The sequence below is a fragment of the Rhipicephalus microplus genome, unplaced genomic scaffold (assembly GCF_043290135.1).
Source record: "Rhipicephalus microplus isolate Deutch F79 unplaced genomic scaffold, USDA_Rmic scaffold_13, whole genome shotgun sequence".
Classification (NCBI taxonomy): Eukaryota; Metazoa; Arthropoda; class Arachnida; order Ixodida; family Ixodidae; genus Rhipicephalus; species Rhipicephalus microplus.
In genome coordinates, this window is record NW_027464586.1 from 14,324,800 (window position 1) to 14,337,624 (window position 12,825).

Here is a 12,825-nt window from a genome sequence, read left to right on the forward strand (position 1 = left end):
CATCGGCGCAGAACAAGCAAGGCTCCCGCCTCCAGGTCGTCCTTGCTGGCAAACAAATCCCAGAGAAATCCACCATTCGAATATTAGGCATGTGGGTACAGTCGAACTGCCATGTGAATCACACACTTTCTCTTCTCCGCACCACTACACTGCAAGTGGCCCGAATAATATCTCGGGTAGCTACTCGTCGCCATGGCATGCGCGAGGAGGAGACCCTGAAACTCATATGTAGCCTCGTGGTCAGTAGGGTGACATACAGTTTGCCCTACCAACGCCTCACCAAAAGCGAACAGGGCCAAGTAAACGCAATGCTCCGCAAGGCCTACAAAGTGGAACTCAAACTACCACCTGGTGCTCCTTCTAGCAAGTTCCTCGCATTGGGCCTACACAACACCTTTGAAGAACTTTGTGAAGCGCAACTAGCCACACAACTGCAATGGCTCACGCATACACCTACAGGCCGTGACTTGCTCCTACGCCTTGGCTACATCAGCCAGTTTCACGACACAGCTCATTGCAAGCCCATCCCGGACCAACTTTGTGCCGCTTATAAGGTGGCTCCCATCCCCCACAATATGGATCCCCGACTACATCTGGGCTGGAGGGAAGCCAGAGTGAAAGTCCTCGAGCGAACTTATGCACACAAGAACACTACATACTATGTTGACGCCGCCAACTACGACCATGAAAACAATAAGGCTGTAGCCACAGTCGTGGACCACTCTCACAAAACGTACCAGCGCTTTGCGGTGCCACAACATCACCGATGCTGAAGAAACTGCCATCGTGCTTGCTCTCGCCCTCGGCTACAGACAACGAAGGTCGCTGACATTTTTCACGGACTCTCAAGACTTGCCGCAACTACCTACAGGGGCGCATCAGCCAACCCGCCCTTAACGTCATCCTGAGCGTTACAGACACTGGCGAGCAATCCATTACACATACACTCAGAATTTGGCATCAGATTATATGGACTCCGGACCAATGGGACTGGAGGGGATTCAGGCAGCGGATAGGGTAGCTCGAGGGCATGCGAGCCGAGCACCTTCCAACTCCGCCCCTGAGGAACTCGTTCCGGTCCCATGCGACTATTCGGCCAACCTAAACCATTACAGATGACTTAGGAAAGCTTATTTGCTACCACACCGAACACTAAATAAAGAGGAATCGGTCAGCTGGAGGCAAATTTAAACCGCCACGTTTCCGAATTTGCACATCGTGAGTAAAATGCACCCCTCGGCATGCCCTCCTCTCTGCCCATGTTGTTCAGCTAAAGCCACTCTGTACCACGTCACGTGGGAGTGTCAGGCCATTGCAGCCTTACAACCAGTACAAAATCCAACAGCGAAGCGATGGGAGGAGCTGCTGGCCAGCGAGAACCTGGAAGATCAGTTGAGTCTGATCAACCGGGCCCGCAGAGCGGCTGCTGCAAGCGGAGCCCTGGACTAAGGCCCCCCCCCCCCACCGCAAGCCAAGCATCTCCGACTACTTGGAGCTTCTCCGCAGAAAATTCCATGTAAATAAATAAATAAATACGTTTTCACCACCACCACCGCTGCTTAACATGTCTGTGTTCGCTGTGTACCCGCGCCGGTGCGTGCAGCGCCCCAAGCGGCATCGGCGCTCTTTGGGGAGCGGTTTTGGCAGCCGCTTTTGACACCTTCCTATTATAGCCACCCTACCCCAGTCATCGTTGATGCTGCGAAGATGGCACGTGACAGGGTTTATGCATTAACAAGCCTTCCGTGTTTCTGTGCAGGATGGAACTAAGGTTCCTCAGAAATATCGGCGCGCACAAGAAGTTAGCATTGTTTAATTTTTTCTGCACAGCACGGCACCGCGCGCAAATGTGTGCCCATTCTTAAGGACACAGTAGCCCTTTATAAGCACTAGGATGAGCGCACCCGAGTCATGGTAGATGCTGCACAGATGGCACGCGAACAGGTTTCTTGCATTAGCGAGCCTTCCGTGTTTCTGTCGGTGAACCTATGGTTCCTCAAAAGTATCGTGCACACAGCAAGTTAGAGCTCCTTCATTTTTATGCACAGTACGGCACTGCGCACAACTGTGTGCCATTTTCAAGGACACAGTGACCCTGTATAAGCACACAGGTGAGTGCAATCGAGTTATCGTCGAGGCTGTGACGATGGCACGCGAACCGGTTTCATGCATTAGCAAGCCTTCTGTGTTTTTGTGCAAAAAGGAATTAAGGTTCTTCAAAAATATTGGCGTACACCACAAGTTATAGTTCTTTCATTTTTCTGCACAGCATTGCTCTGCGTGGAACTGTGTGCCAGTTTTCGAGAACACAGTGACCCTGTATAAGCACAGGGATCAGTGCACCCGAGTCAATGTCGAGGCTGCGCAGATGGCATGCGAACGGGTTTCTCGCATTAGTGATCCTCCCGAGTTTCTCCCCAAGAAGAAATTATCTTTCCTCGAATGTGTCGGCGCGCACAAGATATTGTTTTTTTTAATTTATCTGCGCAGCACTGCACTACGCGCAAATGTGTGAAAAAAGGGCGCAAGAACCCATTGTTGCCAGAGCACCAAGTATTTTGAGTATTTTCTATTAACCTCTGTGGTTTTTCGGAATTTAACGTTGAAGAGTCAGGGTGGATACAAGAGAGAATTCACGACAATACAAATACGTCGTTTTAGTGGCTTTGAGAGCAAACTCTCATTTTGACAGTGGTTCTGCGAAGCGTGTGGTAGTGTTGACATACCTTGTCCGAACCCTTGATGTCGGCGTACTTGCAGTGACACATTCGAAATGCCATGCATATCTTGACTGCCGCCTATGAAAAAAAGTCATAGGAATATCGATAAGTGGGCACATTCATAACTGCGCTGCTCGAGAATTATATGTTGAGTCGCCCCACTTTATACGCCATTATAGCCGAGTGGGAAAAACAGTAAGCTTTACACTAAAATATTCATACAGTTTGTAAATAAAAGTAAGTAATATATACTTCTGTTTTCGTGGGATTGCTTGGAGTTCGCTCTATGCTGAGCTTTTGAGAAGACAGCTGTCTTTATAGAAACAATAAACCTCAAGCATTATGTGTATTGATTTTTAACGTAGCATAATTCGTTCCTCATCGGCATAGAAAAAGGAGATAGCCATTAATATGACGTACCATTCATTTCGCAGTTGTCTCAAAAAGCTCTTGACTTAACGGCTAAGTCGTAGCACTTTTTACGATCATCTGATGCATTGTTGGCAACACATTCATTAATGTACATTTCTGCAGTGGTGACATTTAGAACAATCTTTCCTTTCAATAGACTCGACACACAGTAACCTATAATGTAACATTTGAGTGGGAGCAACGCAAAACTATAAGTTACATGGAGTGTGTCTTAAGGCTCTTGCTAAGTGGTGGTGCCTAATAATTACAAAACCCAAAAGTGAAAGCTTCTTAACACAGATCAGCTAGCTTATATTGCGATAGCAATTACATGGAGATTATCGGTATCATTTTTTCACGGGCATCAGCTTCGATGTCGGCGTCGATGTCATGCACCCTATATGTATACGTATCTATATATATAAAAACACAAGACAGGAAACAAATCCAGAGAAAAATTGGCCCCATATCTGCATGTCAATCTTCAAATGTCGTCGAAAGACGATAGTACTGCATGTGGAGAGTGTTACAAACGAGCACTCCGAAAAAGCGCACGCCGCCGAGTTCTGGCGACAGTGATGGTGCCAGGCGCCAGAGGGGCGCCTCAGGGTCGGCGCCAGAGAAGAAAAAACAAGCATCCAAAGACTCCCAAGGTGCGCCGTCTCTCCCCCTCGAAAGGGTAGTTACGCAGACTAACCTCCTCATATCGGCCGCCGAGCCAGCCCTGGAGAGATCTCGAAGAAAAGGGGCGTGGTAATGCAAAGTTGCGTCACGTGTCACAGATGGCTCTCGAAACGTCTTGCCCTTTTTCCAGCCTTGGCTGTGCATCGCGCCGACGAAACGTTTAGAATTTTCAGGAATCTAGCGCGAAAAATATATAAGCGAGCTGTGGAGAAAAGAGATCAGGAGAAGAAGGATGTTTGTGCCAGGGTGCGCAGCGTCTTTCCGCCGTGTCGGTGAAGGTTTCTCTTTAGTGAAAAGCAGGAGAAGAAGACAGTTTATGCTTGGTGTGTAGGCAGGAGACGAAGAAAGTTTTGCGCAAGTGTGCGTAGGGTCATTTCACTGTGCTGGTGAAGGCTTTTGTCGTCAGTGGCAAAGCAGATGATGAAGAAGGTTTCCTCCCGAAGGGTGAAGGCTGGTGCTACCAGAAGAATAGCGTGAGTCTACCGCCTGAGTGCTATCGGGAAAGCAGTTTGGTGCTTGGAGAGGGGCCAATCGAAGACGCGAGGTTTCCTGGAAGGGAAATTTCGGGTGAAGCGGATTGGCAACAGCGCTGGACTTCGTGAGTGATTCTTGGAAGAGTATCATTCAGACATTGGTCCAAGGAATTTGGATTGAATAAGTTTTTGAACTCTTTAGTCTTTAAGTGTCTTGGTTGTTTGATGCATGTGATTGCATTGTTGTGCTTATTTTTGGGGTCCGTTGTTTCACGTGTTGCTGATTGTACGGTGTAGTACGTTGATTGGTGACATATCGTATTCAACTATTTGCGAGTGTGCGTATTTGTGTATCGTTTAATCTGCCCTATTTGAGAATATAATTTTGTTTGTTTATCAACTCCCAGCTCTGACTTGTTCTTTGGGCCACAACCAGCGTCTGCTGGCGTGCCAAATAGGACCACTTCTAAATTGTCCGAGCTTTCGTGGAGAAGTTTGGGGGGCCAATACATCGGCCCTTAGAACTAGCCCGGCGATCGCCTCCCTTTATAACGGCACCTGTGACAGAGAGAGTGAACAAAACATTTATTTGATGTTTTGCGCTAAAAACATTGGTGAATGGTATCCCGGAGGCGCTGCGTTAGAGGGCCTCGACCGTGCAGCGGAGGTGAACAAACGCATCAAGTCACGTCACACGCGAGACGTGAGCGCTATCTGGCTGTTTTTTTTTGGAAAACGAAGCGCGTGTTCCTGAGACAGGCGTGCGCGCCTGTCTTCGAGGTGATAAGGGGTAAAACGCAAGGCGCCGCGTGGGTGCCACCACCGTGTCGTCTTAGCAAAGCGTTGGAAATACTCGCCTTTCTTGCAAGCGTTGCATGGTCAGCGCTGAGTGATAAACGCTACGGTCCTTAGAATTACTTATGCATGCCTTTTCTAGTAAAAGACGAACATGAGAATGTATACTTGTTGTTCTAGTGCCTTAGATATGCGCATTATTTGCTTTTTAACTGACAGTCACAAAAGTACTACGTTCTATCTTGAGTAACATTTTTGGACGCTGCTGACGGGCTCGGCCGTTTGGGGTATCGGCTGGTGCTGTTTAAGGAGTCCGCTAGGGGGCCAGGCAAGGCTGGTGTGCTTCGTATGGGCTCCGTATTCTACAAAGTTTTTGTTGAACCAAGACTGCTTTTTGGAGCCAACAGTGGTCTCTCTTGAACTTCAGCAAGTTGCCGACGCTGCTGGTGAGTGCCTAAGACCTCTTTGTTCTTGAGAAGCTTTGCAAGCTTCAACTATTGCTGAGCGGGGGAACGCCGCCTCGTTAGCCCTAACGCCACCAGCACCGGCGTCGGGCTCGCGCTTCGACGCGCGTGCACAAGTTCATTGGGCAACGCAATGGCATACATGGTGAGTGGCACGGATTTACCGGCCACAGAATTCAACCCAGAAGAATGGAGTGTAGTCCTGAGTACCCGACAACGCTCACCTCGACAGAAGTCAAAAGAAACTGAACGAACACAGTCAAGTAAAGCGGCGTCAGCTGCCGAAACGCCAGCGCGCAAAACGGAATCACCACCCAGCGTTTCCTCAAAGCTCCACAACACAGCTGTGGCACGTCCTCGCTTAAAACGACTGCCACGGTTGCCAGTCGATGACTTCAAGATTGTCTTTCGTCCGAGTGCGGGCGTAGATCTGGCCCAATACAACAATGGAGAGTTACGAGCGGCTGTAGTCGCCAACAGCGGACTGCACTCTGTGGTTGGCGACAAAGATCTTGTGTGCACCAATCTGGCCAAGAATATCTTCACCGTGTTTACTTCTTGCGCCGACCGAGTTGCCATCTATGCAAAAATGCGAGAACTCACGCTACGTGGTAAAAAACTGGGATTTCCTGCGTACATAGCTCCCCGGACGGGGCACAGGCAGGGATCATCTACCGCGCTTGGAATGGTGAATCACCTCAGGACTTGCTTCCAGAATTACGTCGGGTGAATCTCCTTATATCAATAGTCCAAGCAAGGGACATGGGGCGTACCTCACGCTCAGTGCTCATTCACTTCATGGCTGAGGAGCTTCCTCCGTCAGTCAAAATGTTTGGCATCCTCTACGCCGTTGTCAACTTTCGACCGAAGGTGGAAGCGTGCCTAAATTGCAGACAAGTCGGCCACCGACGAGATGTATGTCCTTTGCTAAATCGCCTCACTTGCTCAAGCTGCGGACAGAAACACCCGGAGGACTATCCCTGCACCCCGCAGTGCGTCATCTGTGGGGACGCTCACAAGACGGGTGATACGGCATGCAAGCAACGCTTTCAGCGTGGCTTCAGCCGTCTCTCTCGGCCACGACTAAGGCCGCAACAAGAGCACCAGCAGGAGCAGCCCAAGTTCCAGCTCGAGAAGTTTTTTCAAGCATCGACGATAGAAATTGTAGCAGCAGAAGCAACAGTCCTGGACGAAACCGTGGATGCAAAGGCAAAAGGCCTGGACGAAGTGCATCACAAAGCCGCGACTTCAGCACCAAACCCGCAAAGGTGAGCTGGGCAAAGCAAGCCTCCTGCTCCTGTTACGCTCTCTGATGCTGAAGAAAATTCTAAACTCAGGACACTATCGAACGCCTAACGCGAGAGAATCAAGAGCTAAAGCAACAGTTGGCTCTGGTGCTGGAACGTTCAAGTGCACTTACAGCTGTTCCACCCGCGTCTTCTCCATTCTTATCCAACTCCCCCTCTGTCATAGAGCCTGACATGGCAGCCGAGTCAAAGACCGATATTATAAATTCCTCTCCACAGCCAGCAAAAAAAGACAGAGCAACCCGAGTCATCGGAGGATGATTTTACAAGCACCAGTCAAAAAATTCGGAAAGAACACTGGGAACTCAAACAAAAGGTTAATTTAGACTTTAGCAAATTGCTGAACGCTTCAATAAGATACAGAGTATTCTAGACGTGTTAGTTGCTCGGCTCGAATCTCTCCCACAATCTCAACCATCTCCAGCGCCTTCGAGCCATAACCCCCTCCTGCACCCTTGCCTCGTCTTCACCCTCTTCACTGTGCATATGGCAATGGAATTGCCGTGGATTAAGAAACAACAGAGACAACCTCTCACTTTTTATACAGCGGTCTACACGGGCCCCTGATGTCATCTCCGTACAGGAGCCTTTGAAAGCTTGCAAACTCCTCGGCTATCAGGCTGTACATTCGCATCCTAGCTCCCCATGGGCTACCACATATATACAGAGGAATATCTCGTTTATAGCGCATGACCTTTCCGATCTTTACAGTGACTGCCTTCTTCGTTATTTTCTCCCACATCGTAGAGGACAAGGCACATATTTTATTTTGAATATTTATTCTCATCCTAGAGATGGCCTCACTGCTGTTTTTGAAGCAATCGATAGGGCCATCCAAATAGCAAACTCTGCTCCCATAGTTGTAACGGGGGACTTTAATGCGCCGCACGTAGATTGGGGTTAAAGGAGAAACACTCGGAAGGGCACTAGCCTTCTTCAATACATTCAGCAAAACAGGTGCACTCTAGTCACTGACTGCATGCTACCCACACGAATTGGCAACAGTGTCAGCAGAGATACTACCCCTGACCTTACTTTCGCTAAAAATGTGCGACAAGCTAACTGGACACACAGTGGGGTCAACCTTGGCAGTGATCTTTACATCCTAACAATTACAATGTCCCATGCCGATTTTCGTCCACAGTTTCATTGAAAATTTGTTGTTGACTGGGACAAATTTCGCTAAATCCGAGACCGAAACCCGGAAAAAAAAATTCAAGACTACAAAGACTGGGCATCTCAGCCCAAACAGGATGTAGCTCTTAGCGAAAAAGTAGCGCCAGCAGGACACATCCGTAATCCAGTAGACAGCAGGCTACTACGCCTATGGGAGGCCTATCCGAGCTTGGAGAAACGATGGCTCAAGCAAAACTATATTCGTAAACTAAAACGCAAAATGTCACAAACACTCCAGCTTGTAACTGAACACGCGGCCGATCTTTCATCGCAGCAATGGAACCAGATATGTAACCGACTCGACGGTATATTACATATGAAGAACTCTTGGTCCCTGCTTCGCCATATGTTAGATCCATGCTCCTCGCGATGTGAAAATAATAAGCGAATTACGAAACTCTTGTTTGAAGTAGAAAAACAAGGGCAAGACGTTGAAACTGCTTTTAAAACAACGTATTTCTCTAGCCCAAGGCGAGAATTGTTACCTACCTACAATGGAGCTCCCAATGCAGACTTGGATGCACCAATTGCAGAGGCGGAAGTTCACGCTGCCCTAAGCAAACTTCGCACCACATCTGCTCCAGGACTAGATGGAATTACTAACAAAACACTCCGAAATAAAGACTCAAAGTCAGTGGCAGCTCTTACCGATTACATGAATCAACAATGGGAGGGGGGCACGCTGCCACAGGAATGGAACTCAGCTAAGGTGACTTTCATACCCAAACATAATAAGCCATTAGACCTTAATAATTTGAGAGCGATCTCTCTGACCTCATGTACAGGAAAACTGATGGAGCATGTAATTCTCAATCGTCTTAATCGCTACATGGAACAAGAAAAACTGTTTCCCTCCACCATGTACGGCTTCCGAGCGTGGCTCTCCACTGAGGATGTCATGCTGCAGCTTAAGGAGGACGTGCTAAATCCTACTTTTCTTCACATCACCAGAACCATCCTTGCAGTGGACCTGACTAATGCTTTTGATAATGTTTCTCACTCCTCGATTTTATAATCTCTTAGTGAACTAAACGTAGGCTCTCGCATGCACAGGTATGTCTCTGCCTTTCTCAGCAATAGGTCCGTATGCCTACAGTTAAGCACTTTCAAAACCGATCCCTTCACGCTAGGTAGCAAGGGAACGCCCCAGGGATCGGTATTGTCCCCATTCTTTTTTAACGTTACTCTCATACCGCTAGCGTGGGAGCTTGCCAAACTTTCTTCCATCAATCACTCTTTGTACGCGGATGACATCACCATCTGGGTCAATACTGGCAACCGTGGCGAAATCGAATCGAAGCTTCAGTTGGCCGCTGACATTGTTGTTAAACACGCCAACAATATTGGGCTCACCTGCTCGGCGGCTAAATTAGAACTCCTATTAATTGACTTTAAAAAGCAAGATACATGTCACATTCAAGTCATGCTTGATGACACCGCTATTCGCAGGGTCAATAAAATCAATATTTTAGGCCTTAATATTTCCGACAATGGTTCGAACGCTGACACCATAAAGTTAATCCGCACCTCAGTTCAAAATACAGCTTCCCTCATTAAGCGCATATCCAATCGTCATCGCGGCATGAGGGAAGCAGACACACGCCACCTCATACAGGCCTTTTGCCTATGCAGAATAACCTATTCTATCCCCTACCTCTATCTCTCACTTACGGAGATCGAGCAACTTAACACATTCATTCGTAATGCCTATAAAACTGCGCTCCATCTCCTTAAATCAACAGCCATGGATAAACTACTTCAACTTGGGGTGCACAACACTCTGGGAGAGCTTGTAGAGGCGCATCTTTTCAGCCAATATCAAAGACTATCACTCAGAGAAACAGGACAGGTACTCCTGCGCCGACTTGGAATCAATGTTCCTGGTCACACCATGGCCTCGCACGCAGTTACCGTCTCTGTTAGTAGCAACCTATTAATCCCACCACTCCCCAAAAATACTCACCCAGAACATAATCGGGCGCGACGGGAAGCTCGAGCCAAGTCCCTTCAGAAGCGCTTCCCTCCTAATTCTCCCGCAGTCTATGTAGACGCGGCCGAATATGCAGATCATCGAGCTTTCGCGGTAGCCGTCGTAAATGGATTTCAAAAACTCGTCGCTAGTGTGTCCCTTCCAAATTCGACAGAATCGCTGGAAGCAGAGGAGGTGGCAATTGCTTTAGCCATTGTTCACTCCTCCAATGAGTATATTTTTTCCGATTCAAAAACTGCAATTCATAATTTTGCCACTTTCCGAATTCATTCCCCGGCTGCTACAATTCTTGAATCATCTCTTCCGTCTGATCGCCTCTTCACCCTCCTCTGGGTCCCTGCGCACTGTGAACACCCAGGTAACGCGGCCGCTCACACCCAAGCCCGAGCACTCGCCAACCGGGCTCACAGCGACCTGCCTTCGCTTCGAGGTGCCAGGGATCGACTCCTCAGCTATCACGATATCACGCTATTTTACTGAAATTCCCGCCTAACGTATCCCCCGCCACATAAATCTCTCTCCAGAAGTGACCAGGCTTTATGGCGAAGACTTCAAACGGCCACAGTAACGACTCCTTTTCTTCTCTCCCTTTTTACACATGGCGAAACCTCACCTCATTGTAACTTATGTCCTAGCACCAGAGCCGACTTCCAGCACATATTTCTGAATTGTCCAAACAAACGCAAGCCTTCGTGGCAAGGGTCCGAACATCAGGAGCGATGGGAGGCTGCCCTGCGCAGCTCGCAACCGGGTTTACAGCTCCGGACAGAGAGCTGGGCCAGAAGGGTCGCCGAAGCACAGCAGTGTCCGGCCACCTAGAGCAGCCCGAGGGCTCGTCGTCATCCTTATTCCACTTCACCTATCGCCCCCCCCCCCTCGAATGATTCTTTGGTGAATCAATAAAGTTGATTACCTACCTACCTGGTGCTGCCTAAAGTACACGGTTCGGTTTGTTTTAAGGGTGGTCCAACAGATAAGTGTAGAAACAGACAGACAGACAGACAGACAGACAGACAGACAGACAGACAGACAGACAGACAGACAGACAGACAGACAGACAGACAGACAGGCAGACAGACAGACAGACAAACAGACAGACAAACAGACAGACAGACAGACCAAAATTTTTGCGTCGAAGTTCCACAAGAAAGGCTATCGTCTTTAAGAAGACTCTGGCATGCGCAATGGAACGTGGGGCCTCTGAGTAGTGAAAGCGAGGCGTTAAGCACTGAGCCACCCCGGAGAACGTTTTTTACCGGTCTAACAACAAGGTATTTATATGTACGAAATGTCACTGCCTTATTTTCGGCATTACGAGAAAGGTAGCGCAATGTGTGCCCGTCGTGACATTGCGCAGCGGCGCCTGCTCTAATCTTCTGCGCGTAGGTTGCCCGGCTTCCAAAAGGGGAGCTATGCTCCTCGCGCGCCCTTATTTTGCAGTGGCGAGGAGGGAAGTATCGTACGCCTTGGCTGGCCTCGCGCTTTACGTGGAACGATTCTGCGGTAGTTACCGGGCACGAAAAGATCACTGCAATCATTGAAGTCTCCATTTGCGAAAAGCGCGCGCTTTTCAGACTCAGCGAAGTAACAAATGAGACGCTTATTCGCGTGCATGCGTACCTGCGAGTACGTTTCGTGCGTAATTTGTGCTTAAGAAACGGAGGGGGGGGGGGGGCGTTTTGATCTGCTTTCCATTCTTTGCGTGACCTTTCAAATTGTTGCTATCGCGTTCATTGCTTCACCTTCGCGGCAAAGCTGTGAATTTTTTAATTTGTACGAGAGCACGTGTGCGACTTTCATGTCATAGTTCTTGAGAATTTCTTTGAGGGTTTCGCCTACGCTGGGAGAATACGGAATGGGTGCAGTTTTGTATATGTGAAGTCTCCTTTTGGCAAATACGTGATGAAAGCAAAGAAGCAGCTCCTTGAGTTTTGGAAATGAGGGCAAGCACAAAGAGCACCAAAAATGATATAATTTTGACTCAGTGGAAACTGTGAAGCATTATTTCTGTGAAATGTTTATAATTTACTTCTCCTCGCCACACAAAGGAACAATTGCGTACGTCATTAAAATTTGCAGAAGGAGGTGCCGTAGTTTGACAACGTAGATGTCGCAATTTTGCAAGCTGCTAAGACTCGTGGAGAAAGTTGTGCTATCCAAGGTGCCGACTTTTCTCTGCAGTAGATAGGAGCTATTTTCAGGAGGTTGCGGCTCTTTGTGTGCCATGAAGCTTTATTCCTACAAACGAGGCTCACCCAGCTGTTTCTTCTCCAGCTGGAATTCGGCCCGAACACGAGAAAGATTACTTGCGCTGGGGAGGAAGCTGTCCTAGAAGTTGAGCCTTACCTTCGCGAAACAAGGGCGCTTGGTATCGGCGCTCCCTAAAAATGCTTGTGCGTAAGCACAAAAAACTTGTATTGAAACGACTGCAATGAAACTAAATGATTGTAATTCTGCTAGCCGGTAAAGGAAACGCTACGGCTGTAATAGGCAACAGACTACAGAGAAAAGCTGTCAACTTTTCTTCAAAATGCGACCGTTTGCAGCAAGTATAACGAAAGTCTGTACCAAGAAGGTACAGTGCCAGCTTCAAGAACAGGTTACTAATAGTTTCCATTTTTCGTCCCGACAATAACAAGCTTTATTTTTATTTCTTGTGCACCAGCAAGTATGAACCAGCAACATGCAGTGCACCATAGACACGCGAGTACAACACAGCTCTACGACCGATGACTCACTATACGCGATCCCGCTTGAAAAGCTATCAATTTCAGGTGCTGTGACCAATTGTTGTGCTCCCTTCAT

At 48.3% G+C, this 12,825-nt stretch overlaps 1 protein-coding gene across 1 annotated transcript in view; it reads right to left on the reverse strand.

The window, feature by feature from the left end:
* LOC142783966 (uncharacterized) overlaps nt 1–12,825 on the reverse strand; it is a 309,142-nt gene that overhangs the window by 180,988 nt on the left and 115,329 nt on the right. The window contains exon 2 of the mRNA XM_075882589.1: nt 2,727–2,798. Coding sequence (XP_075738704.1) covers nt 2,727–2,798 — 72 coding nt within the window. The remainder of the gene's footprint in view (nt 1–2,726; nt 2,799–12,825) is intronic.